Raw genomic sequence first — 25,061 nt, 5'->3', positions numbered from 1 at the left:
TCTAAATAGATAAACAATATAATTAAAAAAACAATGATAGTTTATCATAATGTATTAAACGTATTTTTATCTTAAAAGAATGTAATACTTACAATTCAAATCACTTGCATTTCGTTTACGTTTCTTTTGCCTTTGTAGATTTTTTCTTTGTCTATATACCTCATTAGTTGCAATATATAAATATAAATATATTAATTAAAAAAATATTTTAATTTGTGCTCATGTTGTGTGATATGTGGTAATTATAACATAGACAATTAATATATATATATATATATATATATATATATATATAGGGGGCCGCTCCAATGAGACCCCCTAATTTTAGTGAGATCTAGGGCACGATTTGGTGCGTTTATTTTATCAATCCTATGGCTGTTGTATCTGGAGGGTGATTTTTTTCGCAGGGTTCGAATCCTGGAGGGAGCAGAATATTTTAAATTTTGTTATTCATTAGTATATACTGCATTGTTCATCAGTATATACGACCATGTTCATCAGTATATATGTCTTATTCATTACCAATTTTTTAAATTTTATTTTTCATCAGTATATAAATCTTGTTTATTAGATATACGTTTTGTTCATTAGTATTATATATCTTATTCATTGTACTCATGTTACACGAAAAATAGGGGGTTTCACTGGAGCGCGCCCCTATATATATATATATAGGGAATGGATCAATAAAGAATGCTAAATGTAGAAGGAAACAACGAAGGCTGAATAACTCAATACATTTACTGAATAAATCACGCGAGCGTATGAACGAAAAATGTACGTGTTTATTCAGTAAAATAACTATTCGTGCGGTCACGTGATTTATTCGGTAAATTTATTGACTTATTCAGAACGAAATATAATTACTTCTTCATAGATCCCAACCCTATATATATATATACTTAGAAGCTTGTGCACCCTGTAACGCGACAATAATAAATAATAATAAACAAACAACAACAAAAAGAATGTTAATAATAATTATAAGTATAACTCTAATCAAATGAATATAAACATATTGATATGACAACTACAACTTCATAAAATGTTACCCAAATAACTAACCAGTCAATACAGGAAAAAATAATTCATAACAGGACAAAAACATTAATATGAAGAAGCTTTAAGATGGCATACCTGATTTATTTCATCCTTGTTATTATTGTAACTTTCAAGTTGCTTCCACGAAGTTGTCCGACATATTGCAGAGGACTATTAGTAATATCTTTATGCCAGTAACCAAGATTCTATTTTATTGTTCACTATCTATAACAATATATGATACGATTGACATATCTATCCTAATTATCAGATAAACTTGGAAACAATAAATATATATAATAATCTAATTCTAGTAGGATCCTGAATTTATAGCTATAATCTAAATAGAATAATAAAATCTTAAACTTCAAATATCACGACAAGATATCAAAATTAAAGGTTATAACTATGTATAATATAAAACATGTAGAGGGGTAAAATAAGCGATCCACAAGTTGTCCCATACAATGCTTAGGCTCTTTTTCTATTAGTATAGATAGATATAGATATAGATATAGATTTTTCTATTAGTATAGATATAGATTAATAGAAAATTGATAATTAATGATTTAGAAGTTGATAAAACACTAGATTTCGTTAGGAAAATTTCTCCTTATAAATAAGGCCTCACACCCTCACAATTCTTTACACCTCAAACAACTCTCTCTCTCTCTCGGAATTCTTCACACCACAAACACCTCTCTCTTCACCTCTTTCTGTCTCTCTCTGAGCTATTGTGATGGCGACGATGTGGATGATTGTGTAATTTTGGTGATCGTCGGCGGCGCCGAGGGCGAGCAGTCGGCATGTGACAAGGTCCCTTCACTCCACTGCCCAACGCTATTAAAAAAGGAACAAGTTCAATTCGTTAATCATTTTTTACATGCATTAATTAATTTTTGTGTTTGTTTAGGGAGGCGAGTGGTGTGAAAAAATAATTTTGGCAACAGCCATCGCCGCCGTAGTTCCCGTGACCGTTTTGGGATGAGCAGTTGAAGTATTGCAAGTGATGTTAAACGATGCCACCAGAGAGCAACCCGACCCGTCTCCAAATGGATATGGAATCACTACGTTTCCATATCGGGTAGGGCAACCGGATCCCTGGGTTGATGCTACTGAAAGAAGAAGGAAGAAGCTGAAGTGCACAAGAGAATTCATTTGACGAAGCTTACGTGCTCCTCTGGAACTATGGCTTTCAACTTCCTCTTGCCATCAAAACCAGTCGCAAAAAGCACGACATCAGCATCCAATTTGGTCCCATCCTCGAACTGGACTCCTTCGTCTCAAAACCACCACTTTGAGGCAGATCTTTTGATGACAATGTTGCCCTTGTCGGCCTCGGAGAAATAGTTGTGAGACAGGATAGCTATCTGGCAAGACGCGTAGTCCTCCTCAAAAGGGTGCTCGGGTTTCAGCCCATACTTCTCCAAGGGAAGCTTCCATGTTAGGTAGGATTCAACAGCCTTTGACTATCCTTCTCTGTGATAACATATATATTTGTTCAGAAAGTAGAAGAGAAAATTGAAGATGTTATTTTTTTAAATAAAATAAAAATAATTATATGTGGATTATAATAACAATTGGTGTAAAAAATGAGTTATATCAGAATTTTTGTTATATATTGACTTTCTATCTTAGAAAATAGCCTATTAAAACGGAAATTTTAGACGTGGGAGAATTTCCTTGTACCTCACATAAAGATTGTGATGAGAAATTTTAGACGTGGCAGATTTTTAGTTGCAACTGAAATTGTAGCTTTGCTCAAAACATGCCTTAATAAAAGGTGCATGAATAAATCAAAGCTCAAGTGAGATGCTTGTATTTTGCCCCTTTAGAGAAAGGATGAGATCATCCAAATCGTACTCTTCCGTCCAAATTTTACAGGTCATAGTATTTCCTTACTTGGATTTAAATGTTCCGTTTTAATAGGCCATTTTCTAAAATAGAAAGTCAATACACAACAAAAATTCTCATATAACTCATTATTACACCAAATGTTATTATAATCCACATATAATTATTATTTTTATTTCATTTAAAAAATAACATCTTCAATTTTCTCTTCTACTTTCTGAACAAATATATATGTTATCACAGAGAAGGGCAGTCAAAGGCTGTTGAATCCTACCTAACATAGAAGCTTCCCTTGGAGAAGTATGGGCTGAAACCCGAGCGGCGAGCACCCTTTTGAGGAGGACTACGCGTCTTGCCAGATGACGATCCTGCCTCACAACTATTTCTCCGAGGCCGACAAGGGCAACATTGTCATCAAAAGATCCGCCTCAAAGTGGTGGTTTTGGGACGAAGGAGTCCAGTTCGAGGATGGGACCAAATTGGATGTTGATGTCGTGCTTCTTGCGACTGGTTTTGATGGCAAGAGAGGAAGTTGAAAGCCATAGTTCCAGAGGAGCACGTAAGCTTCGTCAAATAAACTTGAATTATTGTGTGTTTCCTTAATTCAATTTCAGCTTTGTTTTATTAATTGAACGGAAGAGGTATTGAAAATGTTGATCTAAAAGTGTAGATGGGTATTTAATTCAAATTGAATTTTACCAATTATCTAATTTTCTTTATTGGAAGTGGGCTTATGTGGCCCATTAAGATTATTTTAATCACAGTGTAAAATGGGCCGTCTCTTTTTTTTTATATACACAATAAACTTGAGGGTGATTCTATTCATAGCCCCCATTTTATTCCACATAGCCTCCCATTTAAAATAATAATTATGAATTTACTAATTTATCCTATAGTTTATAACCCCCAAAGTATTTTAGTTCATAGCCTCCAAATTAATTACCCTACAACACGCGTTATCATCATACGAAACTTGCATCTGATCTCAGTTGCTTATTGATTGATAAGGTGGAACGACGATGTTGCTTATTCCGAATTCTAATCTCAGTTCTGGAATTGTTTTCATCCTTAATTTATTAATTGATGTTTCCCTGATCTAACGCAGCCATTTTTGCGCAAACTGCCGCCAAAGAGAGCAAAGAGCATGTGGTGTATATATTTATTGTGTTGAACTCCACAAATTTGTGAAAACTTATGTCGATGAATAACAATTTACTTTATTTTGTCGAATTTCTGTTTGTAGATTTGTATTGTGATGTCAATCAAGTTTCGTTAATATCTATTGAAACACATTTTAGATGCATATATCGGATTTTTATATATGTAGTAGAACTAACCCACACCCCAATCTTTGAGTTGGTGAAGATTACTTCACTGTTAATTCTTCTAAATTTCACATTTGCCGCAATCTTTTTATTATTATGTGTGTTTCTTAGTTCAAAACAGAAGAAGCCATTATTATAAAACTTAGTCAGATACGGGGTGAGTGTCGTCCACCATATTAGTATTTATTCTAAATTTAACATTTGCTGCAATGTTCTTATTATTGTGTGTGTTTCTTAGTTCAAAATGGAAGAAGCCACTATTAAAACTTAGTTAGATACAGAGTCGGTGCCGTTCTGATCTATGAATATTTGGGAAGAAAGATCGGGCTCTCGTTACAAATGTGAAACCCTTTTTGGGGCTATAGACTATAGAGTATTTTATTTGGAGGCTATAGAGTATAGGATAAATTTGTAAATTTATAATTATTTATTATTATTTTTTTAAATAGGAGGCTATACTGAGTAAAATGGGGATTATGAATAGAATTACCCAATTTAAATTTGGCTCATCAATAACTAGGCCCAATTCATATTATAAAATCCAGATCAAAAGCCCAATGTCAATAAATCTTATGCAAATTTAATCCATTTGAAAAAAAAAAATCACATAAAGAGCATTAATTCAATGTCAATCATAAAACCAATTATTCTCAAAACTCTTTTGTTAAAGCCTTTGTTAGGATTTAAACATTTTTTCTCTCTCTCGGGTGTGAATCGATTAAATTTTAGGATTACCTTCTCTACTCACTGTATTGGGCAAAATTTGTATAAGGCCCAAGTAAATTTATTCGGTCCAACTAGACGATCCAATCGGATGGGTCAGACTCGATCCATATCGAAAGTCCAAATTTGGGCCCATAGACATACAGGTTCGTCATGTCAAACCCTAGAAAGGGCTGCTACTTGGTGAACAAGAAAAGCAAAAAGGCATTGTCGGATATTTTTTCCCGAAAATTCGGAGCAGTTAGGGTGGAAATTAAGCTAAGAAGCAACCCTAGCCGCCAAGGGACTAATATATATATATATATATATATATATATATATATATATATATATATATATATATATATATAACCCGACTAGGTCAGAGTGGGGATCCATTCATTTGACTCTCAGCTACTCCATCTACTCACGTTCTCAACTCTTTTCACTTGCTTGATCCCTCCGCCTCCACGCTTTCACGTTCTAGATTGAGGCTTGCTCTGACCAGTTAGACAGACCAGCCAGACAGACTAGTCCGACCGACGAAATTCACTATCGCACCTTTACTCTACTGTTCAATTATCTTTACACATTATATTTATTGTTTCTAACAATTAATTCGAATTGTTTGACTGACTTGAGCGTCGAAGGCCCTTCCATCGACACCCCCACCGGTGCTCCTAGAAGGGCTCTAACGTGTTTGTGGTTTCAGGTCTCCAGCCCCACCATTGTAGGTTCCCAGCCATGCTGGAATAGGTAAGTCTCCCATTCCAGTTCCAGCTCTCCGATCCTCATCTCAGCGGTCTGCAGCCTCGTTGTTGATCTGACAATTCTCATGTACTTCCACATGATCGACTGCAGCTCTCTCCTCACTTCCCTTGTCTTGCGGGAGATGTTGCTCAGCACTGTCTTTCCGAGTGATTTTGGCATTGTGTGAAGCTCCACGATCAACTCGTGAGCTCTTCATATGGTCAATTGAAGGTTGAACTCAAAATATGACAATAACAATAATGAGAGAGTTAGGGTTCATGGGATTGAGGGGAATTCTTTGACTGAAGATTTCCTTGAAGATGAATTGAGTTGTTCCGATGGTGAAGATGAGATAGTTAGGGTTCATGGTAGGGGTGAACAAAATAACCGAAACTGAAAAACAGAAAAAAAATAAATAAATAAATAAAAATAACCATATCATATTTCAAAATTTCAGTTTGCTCACCCCTACCATGAACCCTGACTATCTCATCTTCACCATCGGAACAACTTAATTCATCTTCAAGGAAATCTTCAGTCAAAGAATTCCCCTCAATCCCATGAACCCTAACTCTCTCATCTTCGCCATCGGAACAGACCACGCCATGCATTCGTGAAAGATATCTTCAAACTTTCCAATTCTGTGGCTACTTCCTTCATAGTTACAATAGGGTGGCTCACTTGAATAGTAGCCGTCTGGTGAGCTGTCCATGCAAACTGAAACAAAATTATTATATATATAATCAAATCAGTAGATATAAGTTTAATTAGATGTGGAATTAATTAATGCATGTAAAAATTAATGAATTGAGTACCTGCTCCTTTTTTAGTAGCGTTGAGCAGTGGAGTGAAGGGGACCTTGCCGCATGCCGGCTGCTCGCGCCGCCGACGATCACCAAAATTATCGCGCACACAATCATCCACATCGTCGCCATCACAATAGCTTAGAGAGAGAGAGAGTCAAGTGAGAGAGAGAGTGTTGTTTGAGGTGTGAAGAATTGTGAAGGGATGAAGCGTTATTTATAAGCAGAAATTTAGTGTATGGAGTGATAGATACCGAACTTAATTGAGCGAGAGTTGTTTGAGGTGTAAATGTGGGTGTTAGTTGCATGAAGCTTTTACATTTAGGGTGCGTTCTCTTTGGTTGTAAATTTATCATGAGAAAATGAGGGACAAACAAAATTTTACCCTTTAAATAATCCTTCCTTTCTTTTCTCTCATTTCCTACTTGACCCTTACTCGTTCCTCATTTTCACTACAAATGAGGGATAATATTATCTCTCCAAAAATGGTGTGATAATATTATCCCCCATTTGTAGTGAAAAATAAGGAATGAGTAACGGTCAAGTAGGAAATGAGGGAAAATGAAGGAAGGATTTAAAGGGTAAAATTTTAGTTATGCCTCATTTTCCCATGATAAATTTACGATACTCAATTTTTGCGGCATAGTAATGCTTTTCAATCTTCTCAACACTACCTATATATTTGATGTAATAATTGAGAGAGAGGGGATAAGAGGGGATATGAGCAGTAGCTAGGGATGTTTATATATATACTAACCTTTTTCTCCAAATGGAAATTGGTTAGGCAGCTTCTTTAATTTGATCATGTGAAGGAGCTGAGGTTTTTCACATTTGGAGGAAGACAAGAGAGGCGGATCAGTGGCACTACAATTACTATAATTGGCAGCCAATTAATAATAGATCATGGACACTTTTCAATCATCAAGTCCCCACAACAAGATTAATTACCACCCAATTAAACTCTCCCTTTTAAATTCTATATTTTGATCCAAAATTGAGATTTTTTTTTTTTTTTGAGTTTTTGATGGGAACTTGATCGCTATTTTAATTAGCAACAAAAATTGCAACTATAACGGTGTAATTGTAGCAACAAACAGCAAGCTAGATTATTGTATCCACGAGGACTGATAAATGAAATCAATATAAGTAATTCTAATAAGGACTCTAATAATATTCACGCAAAACACCAAAATGAATGAATTAATTAAAACTAATACTGAAACAAAGCAAATAAAAATCAAGTAAAAAATCAGATAATAAAACAACTGATCCTAGGGATGTAAATTCATTAATCAAATTCACATAATAAACCTATATATTAATCCTAAGCACCAGTTTAATCTAGTCTTGATAAGCGATCACATAGATAATCAAACACTCTCGATAGAGTAACATATGACAGTACATTAGTAAATTCTCTGTCTTTGTTAGGTCTCAAAAAAATCTACTAACTCCCAAAAGCACATAAGAATAGCTCCCCATGATCCACCTATATATCTCCGTTAGATCTCAAGATTAAAATCATATCATACATTCCCGAAGGAAGAAGCTCAAATGCACAAGAGAATTCATTTGATGAACTTGAATTAATGCGAAGCTCAAGAGGAGTATAAAATATGCAGCCCAACTTCAAAACCTATATCTATAATAAGAATATAGGAAGGTTCGAGGAAATGACCAACTGTCTAACGCGTTCTGATTTCGTTTTGCTCCTCTTGAGAAAAGGAAAAGGAGAAAATTAATCTAGTGTATCTCTAAGCTCCTAAAGATGCATGAGGTGATGTGTATACATACCGAATTTACATTGAAAATTCTTCAATTATTTGCAATCCATGTGCGACTACCTAACTTTAAAAATTGACCATTGCTAAATTCTACCAACGCTTTCATTTGCATACACCTAATTTCCTTTTTGGGAGTATTTATAATTATTAAAATTTTGGTTCATTGATTTGATTAGACCGGGGACACGTTTAATTTCCTTTTACAATATAATTCTAATCCCTCGGAAATTATAATTGTTTGCCTAAGTCTAGTTGACAGATGGAAATTTCAGTGCCTTCTTTTTCCATTTTTAGGCTAGGCTGAGAAATTATTTAAGAGGTGGTCTCCTGTGCACCCGGGTGCACCGTGCACCTAGGTGCAAAATGATACTAACAGTTACATTAAATGACACTAATACTAACATTATCTCGAAATGATACTAACACTATTTTGTTTTACAAATGACACTATCATGTTATATAAATAACACTGTCGCGAAATGATACTAACACTATATTGAAATGACACTATCATGTTATCGAAATGACACTGTACACCCGAGTGCACTGTGTGCCCGGGTGCACAGGAGAATTTGTGAATATTTAATACAGTACTATGTTTTTTTAAAAAAGGAAAAAGTTTTGTTGGAAGAGTTCAATGGAACTTTTATTAATTACTCAAATAGTTAAACTACATACTTATTAGTATTGAGAAACTTTATTAATTACTCAAATAGTTAAACTACATCATTTTGCTTCTACATATGGCATGTGATCACTGAAACCTAAGATAACTATATTGTTCAAACTTCAAACCTAAGATAATTATATTTTTATTCTGTTGATAATATCAAAGTAGTTAAATCATTATTATCCCTAATTATAGATTATGTATCTCTCTATATATAGTACAAAAAGTAAATCGATCGATAACTTTATTTAACCTTACTATCTACAATAGCAACTGAGCTATATCGTGGTCCATGTAACATTTAAATCCCTCAATTTTATAGCTTTTTTCAGTAAGTTTTGTTTAATTTTCTCTAGAAATAATATTTTCTTTGAAAACCAAAAATAATACTAGCTCTTTCACCACCCGTGACTAGCTAGCTAATTAGTGCATGAAAATGGAAACATGGTGAAATTGCATTTCAATATATAGCACATGGTGTGAAGACTCCCAAATTAGTTCTATCACTCTTCCACATAAACGTTTGGGAAAGACTCCCAAAAAAGGCAATTATCAATTTTTTATCATCATTATAGTAATATCCCAAAACGTTTGGGAATTTGATAATGAGTACTGCTAAACACACATAATATGTGCGCACATAATGCCCTTGAAAAATTTATTACCTAATTTAAATTATTGTTATTACTAAATTACCCTTAATTCATATAGGAAAATTTCTAAAGATTTTTTTTCTCTTTTATTACTGCAACAATTTTGGAAACAAAATATTGATATGGCCACTAATCAAGATCCTACCAACTTAGATATGCTCACTTTATTTTAGAAAAGATATGAACGATTTTATTGAATTTTGTTAATTAAAATACTTCATTAATCATGCGTAATTTTTATTCACGAATAATAAACTGATAATTCTATTAAAGAATAAAAATTCGTGAATAAGTTAATCTATGATTTATTATTTATATATAACCTTTAAAAATGTCTCAATATTCCTCTAAAAAAATTCGTGAATAAAAATGTCTCAATATTCCTCTAAAATATAGGAGTAATACTTTTGTTTTGTTTTTCCTTTCCATTTTATTTTTCATTTTTTTTTTGTTTTTTCTTTTGTTGTTTTTATTAATTTATTTTCACAATTATAGTAACTACTTCCTATTTTATTTAATTTACTATGGTATAAATTTATTGAGTAACTATTGATGTTCTCAATGTATGATAGTATTGTTTTTTTTTTTAATTATATTCCTTTAAAAAAATTATTTTGTTATTTCGAGTTTACTAATATATTGTCCTATAGTATACTTTTATAAGTTATCAATCGATGTGATCAATGTATGACATTCCCACAATTATAGTCATACATTGATGTTTTATAAGTTTTCTTTTAATTTCACCAATTTATTATGATTTATTCATTAACCTATATTCTTTATGAAATAATCAAACAAAGTAGTTAATTAACGTATGATATTATTCTAAACAATTCAGTTATCCCTTCATGTTTTATACATATATATTTTTTTTCCAAGATAACTAATTTAATGCAATATAATGTCCGGTAGTATAATTTCATTTTAGTAATTAATCGATGTGTCAGCATATGACGTTATTTTCACTATTATAATAATTTCTTTTTAATTTTTAATTTATTATTTTGAGTTCACTAATTTATTATTATATATTGTCATATAATATATTTTTATTGAGTTATGATCGATGTGCTCAACGTATAACGTTATTATCATAATTATAGTCATTTATATATATATATATATATATATATATATATATAATTTTAAATTCGCTAATTTGTTATGATTTTTTCATTAACTTGTACTTTTATAAAATAATCAGAGAATGTAACTAACGTATTAAATTATTCTAACCATTTTTGCTATTGCTTGATATTTTATATATTTTTTTTATTTAGTTTCTCTTAATTTTTTAACTTATTAACTTATAATTATTTTAATATTTATTAATTTAAACAAATAATTATTCAATTCAATAAAAAGGGATCCACATATTATTATCTTAAAAATATTTGCAAATATTCTATTGTAATGTGACAACTTTGTACCTTTCCTCTTCACATAAATCATACAAGTATATATTATTATCTTCTTATAATAGTGACATTGTCTCCAATTTAAAAAATTCAATTCAAAATAAATAGGTATGAAATATTGAAATTATTGGGCACGGTGACTAAAGATTAGAGTAATTCACGAGAGGTTGTATTTGTATATTCCAATCTCTGTCACCATTCATGAATCCTTCTTTTGTCGTTATGTGTTTTTCTTTATCTACTATTATTATTATTATTATTATTATTATTATTATTATTATTATTATTATTATTTTGAACCTTTTTATTTTCTTTGTAGTATTTTTGTTCCTTTTTCATGTTTAATCTTTCATTTTTATTATAGTATTAGTTTTATTTTCTTGATGACATCTTCTACACTCGAATATGAGCTACTATTTTTTTTTCAATTGAACTAGTTTATCATAATATAGTATCTTATAGTATAATTTCATTAAGTAATTGATTAATGCGGTCAATGTATGACATTATTTTTACAATTATAGTAATTTCTTTTTGTTTTATATTTTTTATTTCAATTTCACTAATTTATTATAATATATTATCTTATAATACATTGTTATTACGTTATTGATTGATGTGCTCAATGTGTGACATTATTCTCATAGTTATAGACTTATAGTCATTCATTTATATTTGTAAATTCTTATTTCGATTTCATTAATTTCATATATTGTTTCCTGAACCTATTCTTTTATGCAATAGTCAAACAATATAGGTAGCATATGATATTATTTAAACTATTATAACAATTCAAAATATTATTAATTTTTTCCTTATGTGTTTTGGAAGGTTGAGCATTAAAATTATTTTTGAAAACATTATTAATTTTTTTTATCTTTTCTATTTTATTTTAATTTTTTGTAAAAAAAAATCATCAATATTGATATGTTTGATTTTTGCCTTGTTATTGTTTTATTAATGTTTTTTTCTTAAGAGATTCTATATATCTGATGTTAAGAGGATGTTTGCCAGCGCCTCATAATACTAATATATTTGAATTTTGAATTTTTTATACATATATTTGAGGGAAAATATGATTATCACTTATAATAATAATAAAAATATTCCTATAGATAAAGTCTTATAAAAAAAATGGTACGAAAATTTTGGCACAATTTTTGATTGAAATAGATTTCATTCAAGTATTCAACCATGGGTTTCTTAATTACGTAAAAAGTAATCTATATAAAAGATGAGTTTTCTCTCTCCATCTTTTCTCTCCCTTTTACTATCAATTTTTTACTATTTTGTTCTCTTCTTTATTTATAATTTTAATTCTTTTGTAAACACCGTCAAATTTATTTTATGAAAAAACATTCAATGTGCATCTTAATTTAAGTTCGGCAGAAGATCTTTAATATGGTATAAAAATTACTATTAAAAATGAATTTAAAACGAATAGGTTATTAAAATTTCAAAATACTTTATTTTCTTTTTCTTTGTTAAAAATTTACAACTTTTTGTTTATGTTTATGTATGAAAATATTTGTTTATTATCATTATGTGAAATTCTCTATAATAATAACATGTAATATTAATATTCATTATCAAATAATTTAAAATAATTTAATAACTATAATTATCATTACACTTTATACAAAATTGAAAATTGCATTTATAAATTTAAACAATATTTTTCATTTGTTATATTTTGTTTCTGTTTAATATTAATATTTATTTATTTATTTAAACATGTCGTTTAATTCAATTTTACCGTGCATCGCACGGATGGACGTACTAGTTAGAACAAAGAAGTACTCCTATATATTTAATTCTTAACTACATGAGCGTTGCTTAAGGTGTTAGTTGAAGGAAACAAAAATTTAATTCAAAGGCGGCATCTCATGGTCTGGGGATTATTTGCTCCAAAATTCGTCTTTGATGTGGTTGGCCTTCTTCTTGGTGACTTGTTGATATTTTTGTCAGCTCTATATTATACTTCATGAATACATGCTGCAGAAATCGTTACCCTTTCCCCTGTCGATCTTTTCTAGCAAGAGCTGATTTTAGAATTGCAAAATTTCTTGGAGATCTGCTCACATCCACACCTATTGGGCGTAAGAAGATGACTTTGACAACGATTTTTTTCTGAATGAGATCCTTCAACTTTTTGTAGTTAAGGTTGTAAGTTGATGGATTATATACATGGTGATGTGATCATTTACTTTAGAGCATCATCCCACAGCAAATTTGTTCAGAAACTTTGTAGTAACTTTTTTGGTATAGATTGATAGCTGCAAAATTTTGCTGGAAGTTGTATACTTTTTTTACTATATTTGAACCTTTTAGATCTTCTAATGAAATGGAATAATATACAGCTGAAGGAAACAAAAATTTAATTATTAAGGGAAGATTATAGATAATCTTTTCCTTAATAATCACCATGGGTAATTATGTAAATTATAATTTCAACTAAAATAAACTTAATTTCTTAATTTATGGAAATATATAAAATGACAAAAAAATCCAATTATGTGTGCACATATTATGTGCATTTATCATTATATCCCGATTTTCTGCATTCTGTATACATGCAATAGTTGCTTGGCTAGCTGTCTTTGAGTTATAAATTCGGTTTGTGGAGGGAATTTCCAAACTATATACTAATTCTTTCTTTAAATCACTTAACCAAAAAAATCCCATAACTAGAAAGCAGAAATAAATTGATTTGAATGTTTGATCGTATGGGTTGGTTAGATGTCACATTAAGTATTTAATTTAACCCATCCGCTATGGGTTTTTAAAAATAGGAAAATGCTAAGAATAGGTATGTACAAAATCAGTCTATTCTCACTCAAGAAAAACGTCTTATTTCCTTTTATTAATTAATTTATTTAAAAAATTGATGCCCATACCCCTATAAAACATAGCAAAAAAGGACCCTTAAAAAAGTAATAATAACAAAAGAAAGATGCAGACATTTTGATGCAATTGTTTTCTCGTGTGTTCATCAACACAATATACTCCCTCCGTCCCAACGAAAGCAGTGCGCTTCTTTTCGGCACGGGATTTAAGGAGAATAAGATTGTAGTGTAAAAGTGTGTAAAGGTGTATGGGGTCACATTGTTTGTAGTGTAAAATTATTACCAAAAAAGAAAATGCACCACTTTCATTGGGACATCTCAAACAGGAATACGCACTGCTTTCGTTGGGACGGAGGGAATAATTATTAAAATTTCGGTTCATTGATTTGATTAGACCAGGGACACGTTTAATTTCCTTTTACAATATAATTCTCATCCCAAAGAAAATTACTAATTTACTATAATTGTTAAAAGTGGTAGGGTCCACACTTTTTAAGGGTTAAATTAACTTTGTCATTTGTGAAAATAGGTCACTTATAGCTGGAATGAAATTCAATGTACCACACTTTATGTCTCACTTTGTGTTCCACTTTCAGTTTTGTTTAATTTCTTATGTATATTTTCTTCAATTTCAACTTTATATGCTTTGGTTTAATTTTGTGATTATTAACTAGGGTTTATTCCATCAATTTAGGGTATATAATTATATTTATCATTTAATTTCACTTTTATTAGCTAATAATAGGTTGATAAATTCAAAGTCATGGTATATACTTTTTAAAAAAATTAATTTTTTGAAATAAAACTTCAATATAATTCATAATATTATAATAAATTTTATTTTTATAAAAATATTTTTAAAATAATAGATATAAGTATGGGACACATTGACACACATAAGATTGTGGGACACTGGATCTCATCTCCTTATAGCTAGTGGGACGGCCCAAAATAGAATACAGGCCATTTTTAGTGGGACGACGAGAGTAGTATTTAGGATTTCATCTAAACAAATTAAACAAATGATTCCCTCGATGCAAAATCTTTTCACTAGTGTTGTTGGTTTGTGTTCACTTTTACCACGTCAGTGTGTTGGTTTGGTAAAAAATGAATTATTAGAATTCACACACTACATGTGTCTTAAATTTGAGTGGTACCAAATGATCATAAATAATTACTACTATTAATTATTAAATAATATGTATGCCAACAACATAAATAAAGTAAATAATTTGACTGGTACCAAATCATCATAAATATTCAAAATTCTGAAATGGTATATGACTATTTATTGAGACTTAAATTCAACCTATCTTGATTTAGTAATAAAAATTCAGCTATTCACTTTAGATAAATGTCCATGAATTGAAAACAAGTCAGTTTCCTTAAGAAGAAATTTCCTAAAAAAATGTAGGCAAATAGTTATGGGCATTGAATTATTGAAAATTAAGCATGAATTACTACGTTGCAGAGGTTGGGTAAATGTGATAGCTTCGTGCAACTAACACCCCATACCTCTCTGCAGTCTTAGAGTATTGCGTCAAAGAGTATTTGAAGAATTAGCTTTGCTGTTTTCGAGATTTGCAAGGATTGGAATTTCAAAGTGAAAGGGACAGGACTTTATCATCATTATAGTAAAAGCTATCGTTAAAATCGCAATGGTAAATTTTTTTTTTTTTTTTTTAAGTTGGGAGCTGAAATTGCATTCAATATTCGCACATGGTTAATCAATGGTGGGAATTTTCAAACTAAGTTGGGTATGGAACAATCACTTTATATGTTTTGATAGATTTGAAAGATTCCTAATTAATTGGTTTGATATCCAATATGAGCCATAGTTAGAAGTGATAGATTTGAAAGATTCCTAAATATTAGTTAGATATTTAACAGTTTAACAGTAACAATAGGACATGGCGTGAAGCTAAAATCTTAAATCTCTATCGAAGTGATCAAACTATTAGGAATCTTTCAAATGTATCTAAACAAAACAAATGAATATTCCCTGCAAAATCTTTTTATTTTTCACTTCTTCCTTCTCACACACACACACAATGATACTGCACATGAAAAAGAATATACTCTTCTTCAATATCTATTTACACAAAAAGAATTTAATTATGATCATCATCCAACTCAACCTTTATTCTTAAAAAAATTTCCTGATCTGCTATCACTATGAACTCAAACAAAAATACAAATATATTTTTTTTCAAGAAAAAGAAAAGAAAATACTACTACTCCCTCCGTTCATGAAATGAGTATTCATATTTCCTTTTTCGTCTGTCCACGAAATGAGTACCCATTTCCTTTTGTGGTAAGTGTACCTCACAAAACTCTTTAATTAATACACTAAAAAAGATGGGACCCATATTCTATTTACACTACACTCAATACATTTATTAACATCCATGCCGTCCACAAATGGGTACTCATTTTGTGGACGGGGAGAGTATTATTTATATGGATTGGGTCAGGATATGAGTTTAAATCAGGGTGCGGATCAAAGTTTAAATGAAGGTGTTACCCGGTTGTACGGTACACCCGGGTGTACCCAAGACCACCTCTTGTCTGCAACACTCTGTTATGCCAAATAGAATGCAAAATCTTCTCAATACTACCTACATTAATTTGATGTAATAATTGAGAGATACTAACCTTTTTATCGAAAGGGAAATTGGTTAGGCAGCGTCTTTAATTTGGGGCCTTGCGTCTCCATCGATAATAATATCATTAATTGCTATATATATACTACTAAGTACTAATACGAGATTTAGTGTTAGATTTTCAATAGATCATAGACACTTTTCAATCATCAACAAGATTTACCACCCAATTAAACTTTATACTAGCATTTGCATCCCGTGCAATGCACGGAAAAATATTTTAAAATTTTATATTTATATAAAATTAATACTAATTCAAGTATCATACTTATTTATTTATTTATTTTGATGGGATTTTTTTTTCCGGAGTTTTTGATGGGAGCAGTCACTTTTAATAGGACTTGACGATGATACAACACACGCATATAATGTGATCTAATCAAAAGATAAAACTAGTAAATTAATAAATTATAGGTGTATAATTTTTAGGATTACTAATTCAATAAATCTATGCAACCACAATGTGGCCACCCACACACACTAGTATAATAAGGAAAATCTTGATTTATTTAATTTATTTTTTAAAATAAAAATAGGATTTGGTTATTTTACTATATTCTCTACATTGTACTTATTATTATTATGAGTAAAATTTTGGAATAGCCAAAATGGATCATAAAACACAAATTATGGCCACTCATTGAAAAAACATAAATTTTGGCCATTTTTATAGCTTTGGGACGTTTTTGCCCTTAATTGAGCGGACTGGGTAGGGTCAGGAGCGCGGATCGCGTGCCGGGTAGGATCAGGCACGCGGGTCGGGTTAGGCACTTATGGCACTATTAGTGCCATAAGTGCCAACGAATTTTTTTTTTTACTCCCCCTGTCCTGTCTACCCCCCAGACCCCCGACCCCACCCACCCCCAAGCCAAAAACAAAAAAAAAAAATTACTCCCCCTAGATAAAAATAAATCAAATTTTATTTTTGTTATTTTATTTTCATAAGTGCCAACGAAAATCCAAAATAAAATAAAGTAAAATGGTCTTTTTAGCACTTAGTGACATAAGTGCCAAACATGCAGAACAAATATAGAAACAACAGCATCATCTAAACCCTAAATGGAACATTTAAACCCTAAATGGATAATCTAAACCCTAAATGAAATATCTAAACCCTAGGGGAAGTGTTTAAAAAGTTCCTTTTGGCTTGGGGGTGGGTGGGGTCGGGGGTCTGGGGGGTAGACAGGGCAGGGGGAGTAAAAAAAAATTTTCGTTGGCACTTATGGCACTAATAGTGCCATAAGTGCCTAACCCGACCCGCGTGCCTGATCCTACCCGGCACGCGACCCGCGCTCCTGACCCTACCCAGTCCGCCCAGTTAGGAGTATATTAGGCATATTGCCTAATTAATGGCCATAATTTGTGTTTTTTCAATTAGTGACCAAATATTGTGTTTGCATGTTCAATGTGGCCATTTGACACCATTGTTTCTTATTATTATTATTATTATTTGCATTTTTTTTAAATTTATTTTTTAATAAAAATAAAAAAGTTACCAAAAAATTATAAAAAAAATAATTACAATATAGAGAATATGATAAAATAATTAAATCTTATTTTTATTTTAAAAAATAAGTTAAATAAATTAAATTAATTTTTATTTAGATAAATTGTGGGTGGCCACACTATGGCTGTTTAGTATTACTCTTACTAATTAATGACTATCACTAAAACCTAATTAAGACAATTATAAACACAAGAGGACAAAAGATAATAATGATAGAGTAAGAAAACATACTAAAATTTACTATGATATGGGCATCAGAATCAATTCCCAATTGTGTTTGCAGTCATGCATAAAGAATTAATGGGTAAGATCTTTCGTTTGCCTTGTCAAAATCAATTAGCCAAATTTAGTCAAAGGAGAATTAATAATGCGCATGTGATATGGCTGACAAAAGGAATTAATTGTAGTACTATCATTTAATTTGATTAGATCTACAAATAATTATATATCCCACACTGCTTAATTAATTATCCTTTCAAAACACAATATGTTACATATGTAAGAAATCGTTATGTATGTACTATTTGGCTTCCAATATTATGTGATACTCGATTATTATATCTATCAATTAAAAGAGGGACAACAATATGACACAAAAAGAAATCAATGACTTTTTTTTATCATGATTATGGTAAAAAGTTATCATCAAATTCTTGAATAATTTTATTCAACTGCACATGAATTGCAATGGCGAGAATTTCAAATTTACGTGTCATAACATTGAAATTGCATTCATAAAGTTTGGTATCAATTACTTTTTTAGAATATGGTGACTTATTAGAATTCACACATTACATGTATATTAAATAATTTGTATGCCAACAACAGAAATAAAGTAAATAATTTGACTGGTACCAAACGATCATAAATAAAAAACTCTGAAATGGTATATTACTTTCTCCGTCCCACGAATCTTGATGGATATTTCTTTTTGGACAGTCTAGGACTCTTAATTACCTAATTAATTGGTTTGATATCCCACACGAGTGGAGCCATAGTTTCACATGAAGTGTTGTCTCCTCACTACAAAAAAAACTGCCGAACATCGACGGATAAGCCGACGGACGCGTATTCCATCGGTAGTCACCGACGGACCACCGACGGAGTGTCGATGTATTTTTCGGTATCCGTTTCCGACGGATATACCGACGGAATTACGACGGAGAATAATACCGACGGATATTTTCCATCGGTATTTTTTATTTTTTTAGATTATTATTTAATTTTAATTTGGGCGACGGAATACCGACGGATACTATCCGTCGGTATTTGTTTTAAATAACCCCCAGTCGACCCCGTCCTTTGGTTTAGTTCTCATCTGCTCTAATTCGCAAATTTCTCCAAAATCCCCAAATCGCGCCGCCTCCGGTTTGAATACCGCCGCCCGTCACCGCTCCTCTGCCGGTGAGCACGCCGCCGCCTGAAACCCGTTGGCCGGCCGTTCCTCCTGCAGCTTCGCCGCCGTCGCCTGCAACCCCTCTGCCGGCCGAACCTCCTCCAGCTTCTCCATCCGTACGCCACAGTAGCAATTCCCTCCGCCGCAGCAGCAATTCTCCTTATTCCCTATAAAGCTACTGCTGTCTGTGTGTGTGTATTCTTTTGATTTATGGACTGGAAACCGGTAAGCTTATATTTCCTGTTTCTGTATTTAAATTATTAATTTTCTTATCCTCTGTGTAGTTTTTGATTGAAGATCTTACTTTATTGCAAACAATAAACTTAAGTTTCTTCCTCATATTTTTTCACCATTCATTTTCTAGCTATGTAAATTTAGTAAAACATCTGTTGTTCTCTCTTCTGTTCGAAACAAGTTAATGAGTATAGTCAAAATGAAAGCTTAGGATTTAGGCAATTGTTTGTCTCCGACAATATTAGAGATTGGAGTTAGCTTTTTATGATTTTTTGTACCTTTATTCTTTTCTATTGTATAGTATGATACGTGTGTTGGGAATTTTCTGCTATAGTGTTTATGTTGTGCTGAATTGATATGCAAGTCAAAACTCAAATTCATATTCACGTAAATTTCAGAGTGACATGCCGGGATTGGTTCCAGCTTAGTTTAAAGGAAGGCCTCACTGTGTTCCGGGATTTATGTGAGTGGGGTATTCTTTTGATTTATGTGAATTAGGCTATCTCCTTATTCCCTATAAAGCTGCTGCTGTGTGTGTGTATTCTTTTGATTTATGTGAGTGGGGTATTCTGATCTACTCTTCTAAAGCATAATTGATATAAAGCTGCTGCTGCTGTGTGTATTCCCTATAAATTGGAGCTTTATCTAGAACATGTAGTGCCTTTTCTTTATTCTGAGTGTATTCCCTATAAATTGGAGCTTTATCTAGAACATGCTGCTGCCATAATAGACAATTATTAATGATATATACATTTTTAATTTGTATATATGATGTGCATGCATCAGTGAGTGTATTTTTAATTTTATTTTGTTTACAAGGAAGTTAAGATCTCCCCTTCTTTTCCAGCTAATTATAATTAAAGTCGAGTATATCATATATGATACTTGTATTTTCATTACAGATCAACTTATAGTTGTGCAGCCGTCAGACTTTGTTGCCATATTCACTTGATTTTGCTGAAAGGTTAGTCTTTCGCAATTTTATTTAGGATTATATATGTTGATTGAATTTGTATAAGCATGATTATGTGTTTGTATTATCGCCGGTGGGGGAGAGGCGAAGAGCATGATTAGATAAGCATGTATCTAGGTAGTAAATGGAGATTAGGTTGGGAGATGGCTGTGTTCCATCTCATTTTGTTGCTGTGGTGATGGCTTGGAGCCGCGTATATGTTATTTGTTTGAATATGTGTCCTTTAGGCATTTGTTCGATAACTTGGTAGAAAATAAAAAATAGGGAATGTTTTTTTTATCGACCCCTAGTAGATTATATAAATTATGACTTTATATTCTTTAGGTATTTGTTGAAATGAGTGAAAATCGTGAGTGGATGTATAGACGGTTTTTACCCGACGGAGCTTTCAACCCAGCATTCGTTAGAGGTCTTCAAGAATTCATTGATTTTGCTAACAGTAGAGAAGATTTAATGGATGGACATAAAATTAGATGTCCGTGCAGAAGATGTGATAATATAAAATTTCATACATCGCGGAATGTCCAATACCATATTTCAAAGAATGGGTTTGTGTTGAATTATCACATTTGGAGGTTTCATGGTGAATTAGAAATGATGGCAACCGAATATAATCAATTTGATGCTGCTGATGATGATGACAATGAAGATGATCAAAGCACATACCACAATATGGTGATAGACGTTGCTGCTTCACAAGTCAATATTGAACAGCCGCCTAATCCTGAAGCACAACAATTATATGATATGTTGAGTGCTGCAGATAGGGAGTTATGGCCTGGTTGCAACACTCATTCACAATTATCTTTTGTGGCTCGTCTAATGTGTTTGAAGGCAGAGGGGAACATGTCCGAGAGATGTTTTGACCAATGGCTTGAATTGATAAAAGAAATCCTTCCCGAACACAATTTAGCTCCCAATAACTTCTACAGCACAAAGAAGTTATTAAGTGGAATGGGGTTGCCAGTTGAGAAGATTGACTGTTGCCGTAATAATTGCATGCTTTTCTGGGGAGAGGATAGCGAGGATATTGAGTGTAAGCATTGCAACGAGCCACGTTACCAACAAAGTGATACATCTTCTGCGAGTAGTTCAAGGACTCTAGTAGCAGTAAAGAAAATGTTCTATTTTCCTTTAACTCCTCGATTGCAGAGATTGTATGCATCCAAAGCTACAGCTGCAGATATGCGTTGGCACACATCTTCAGTGGATGATGGAATAATACGTCATCCTGCAGACTCGCCTGCTTGGAAGCATTTGAGTCAAAAGTTTCCATCTTTTGCCGAAGAGAGTCGAAATGTCAGATTAGGATTATCGACTGATGGTTTCCAACCTTTTGGTCAATCAGGGCAACAATATTCTTCATGGCCCGTGATTGTTACACCATACAACTTGCCTCCATGGATGTGTATGAAGGAACAATATATGTTCCTCACAGTGTTAGTTCCCGGGCCGCGCAATCCTAAGGAAAAATTAGATGTTTTTTTGCAGCCTCTTATATCTGAGTTGATACAGTTGTGGAATGTGGGCGCGCCTACATACGACGTGTCAATGAAGCAGAACTTTCAGATGCGAGCAGCTTTGTTATGGACAGTTAGTGATTTTCCGGCCTACTCCATGTTGTCAGGATGGAGTACTGCTGGCAGACTTGCTTGTCCACATTGTATGACAGAAACTAACTCCTTCACCTTGTCTCATAGTGCTAAACAATCATGGTTCGACAATCATCGAAAGTTTTTGCCTATGAACCATTCCTTTCGAAGAGATCGAAAAAACTTTTTGAAAAATAAAATTATTACTACAGTAGCACCTCAAGTGAGATCGGGGGAAGAAATATTGTTTGATATAGATATGATGGGATTCGTCAAAGTAACAGAGGTGAACAGTGAAACAATCAATAAAGCAGCTGCTCGTGGTGTTGGCACAGGATGGAAGAAGCGCAGTATATTTTGGGATTTGCCTTATTGGAAATTCCTATTGATTCGTCATAACCTTGATGTCATGCACGTGGAGAAGAATGTCTTTGATAATGTGTTCAATACAGTTTTGAACGTACCAGGAAGGACAAAGGATACAAGCAAATCTAGAGAAGAACTAAACACATATTGCTCAAGACCAGCACTTGAAAAGAATGTTGAGACAAACAAGTATCCAAAAGCTTGTTACATGCTTGACACTAAAGAGAAGAAAGTATTGTTTGAATGGGTCAAAACTTTACGATTCCCTGATGGTTATGTGTCAAATATGGGAAGATGTGTCGACATGAGCAAACTTAAGATGTTTGGGATGAAGAGCCACGATTGCCATGTGTTTATGCAACGTATTTTGCCAATTGCCTTTCGTGAATTGCTTCCGTCACATGTGTGGAAGGCAATCATTGAACTAAGTTTGTTCTTCAAGGATTTGAGTTCTAGGAACTTGAGATGTGAAGACGTGTGCCGCCTTAGTGACAACATTGCTATCACTTTATGCAAGCTTGAGCGTATCTTTCCACCCAGCTTCTTTGATTCTATGGAGCATCTTCCAGTTCATTTAGCTTTTGAAGCTCAACTTGCAGGGCCAGTTCAATATCGATGGATGTATCCATTTGAAAGATATTTGCGCAAGTTGAAAAACAATGTAAGAAACAAAGCTATAGTGGAGGGATCAATTTGCAATGCTTACATAGTGGAAGAAGCTTCTACTTTTTGCTCATATTACTTTGAGGAGCATGTGAGGACGAGGTATAGGAATGTGCCTCGTAATTTGAATACAAGAGATGATGTGAGATTTGATGGACATCCAGATCGAATTTCAGTTTTCAAGCAACCTGGGCAATACTTTGGAAAAATGACGACGAGATACTTAGATGAAAAAGAGTATCACGCTGCTCGTACTTATGTTCTACTAAATTGCAAAGAAGTGACACAAACATATCTCAAGTAAGTTAAGTTAATAAAATTGTCTTTCATTTCATAATCATAAAATATTATGTAACTTATGGTGTGTTTAATTTAGGTTATTCGTGGCTGAATTGCGTGCATTACACGTCTCAGAAGCTGATATTAACCGTCAGATGGAAATCCAATTTTCAGATTGGTTCCGATCATATGTAATATGAGACTTAAATTATTCATCTAGTATTTACACAATCATAATATAGATTCTAATTTATCTCATAATATAGGTGTCAAATCCTGCAAATCACGTGGTTAATGAGTTTCTAATTGCTCTCGCAAATGGCCCCCTAGTCACGGTGAAGACTTACCCGGGATTTTATGTAAATGGATATAAATTTCACACGATGATGCATGGGACTAATCGGGCTAGTATGAACAGTGGTGTATGCATAAAAGGTGAATGTTATGGTTCAGATGAGAATGGTGAACTCGACTATTATGGGCGTTTGCTGGAGGTATGCGAGCTTGAGTATATGGGTCTACCACTGAAGACGACCACACTCTTTAAGTGTGAATGGTTTGATCCATCACCACGTGGGACATCAGTGCATCCTCAATTCAAATTGGTTTCAATAAATCATACACGTAGATATGGTGGTTATGAACCATTTGTGCTAGCTGACCAAGCTATTCAAGTATATTATTGTACATACCCAAGTTTGAGAAGTGATAGGAAGGATTGGTGGGAAGTTTGTAAGATTAAAGCTAGGTCGAAAGTTGAAGTTCCAAATGCAGTGGAAGAGACTGTAGTGAACCAACCTTTTCAAGAAGATGACTTAATGACTCCAGCAAACCCTGACATAGATGATGACACCACAATAGTGCATCCTCGTGGTGGTTTGATAGATATTGATGATGCCGATGAGGAAGACGAAGAAGACACATATTTGACTGATGAAGAAGATAGAAACTTGGATGATAGTTTTTAGTGTCAGGTTTTATGTAGAAGTTTGTTTTAATCAAGTCTTATATGTGATTTTATTATATCTTTTTAAATATCTTTTTTTTTGTTTGTTAACCTTTCATTATTAATTTTATACAGATGGCTAGAGGAAGCAGTGACACGCACAGTGGTAGACGAGGGCACGGTGATGGTAGAGGGCGATCATCATCCTCAGGGGCATCATCACAGGCGTCTGATGGGGGCATTCGTGATTCAGTTGCCCAGATACAGTTGGCTGGAGGCAGTGGATCCGCTCCGACATCATCAGAAGATACCGTGCCCAGCAGCCACTCGAGCACAGGGCGGATTATGTTGACCATTACACCTCAGGGGTAAGTTTGTGTTATTTGATAATATTCTTTATTTCTTTCTATTGCACTGACCATTTTATTTATTTAATAACAGTAAGATCTACCCATACGACTACGTGGCCAAAGCGTGTACTCGTATTTTCAGGCAAGTTAGGAACCCTAATGGCTTTAACTGGAAGGCGACACATGATGATGTGAAGAATTTATATTTTATGGAATTCAAGGTATATTATTCACGTCCCTTCT

General features: G+C 32.8%; 1 protein-coding gene and 2 long non-coding RNA genes across 5 annotated transcripts; 2 read left to right on the top strand and 1 right to left on the bottom strand.

Annotated features, from left to right (window-relative positions):
- Window positions 1-1,513: 1,513 nt before the first annotated feature.
- Window positions 1,514-3,739, top strand: LOC131017370 (uncharacterized). Its single transcript, XR_009099572.1, has 2 exons — window positions 1,514-1,857; window positions 1,955-3,739. It is a non-coding gene; the product is annotated as an uncharacterized LOC131017370 (long non-coding RNA).
- Window positions 3,740-6,113: 2,374 nt separating this feature from the next.
- LOC131017369 (uncharacterized) lies at window positions 6,114-7,473 on the bottom strand. Its single transcript, XR_009099571.1, has 3 exons — window positions 7,233-7,473; window positions 6,488-6,615; window positions 6,114-6,389 (listed from the first exon to the last, which is right to left on the bottom strand). It is a non-coding gene; the product is annotated as an uncharacterized LOC131017369 (long non-coding RNA).
- An 11,839-nt stretch (window positions 7,474-19,312) lies between these two features.
- LOC131017367 (uncharacterized) lies at window positions 19,313-25,039 on the top strand. Of its 3 annotated transcripts, XM_057946098.1 has the most exons (7): window positions 19,313-19,640; window positions 20,552-20,613; window positions 20,947-23,543; window positions 23,620-23,713; window positions 23,789-24,496; window positions 24,604-24,836; window positions 24,910-25,039. In XM_057946098.1, the coding sequence occupies exons 3-5, from the start codon at window positions 20,959-20,961 to the stop codon at window positions 24,488-24,490; spliced, it is 3,381 nt and encodes a 1,126-aa protein (XP_057802081.1). In that variant the 5' UTR covers window positions 19,313-19,640; window positions 20,552-20,613; window positions 20,947-20,958; the 3' UTR covers window positions 24,491-24,496; window positions 24,604-24,836; window positions 24,910-25,039. The 3 variants fall into 3 exon arrangements, 2 of the variants coding, with proteins under 2 accessions (XP_057802081.1, XP_057802080.1); XM_057946097.1 differs by lacking the exons at window positions 19,313-19,640; window positions 20,552-20,613 and having other exon boundaries at window positions 20,620-23,543; XR_009099570.1 differs by lacking the exons at window positions 20,947-23,543; window positions 23,620-23,713; window positions 23,789-24,496 and having other exon boundaries at window positions 19,325-19,640.
- Window positions 25,040-25,061: the final 22 nt, after the last annotated feature.

This window comes from Salvia miltiorrhiza, chromosome 3 (assembly GCF_028751815.1).
Source record: "Salvia miltiorrhiza cultivar Shanhuang (shh) chromosome 3, IMPLAD_Smil_shh, whole genome shotgun sequence".
NCBI classification, from domain to species: Eukaryota; Viridiplantae; Streptophyta; class Magnoliopsida; order Lamiales; family Lamiaceae; genus Salvia; species Salvia miltiorrhiza.
This window is presented reverse-complemented; position numbering and strand designations above follow the sequence as displayed.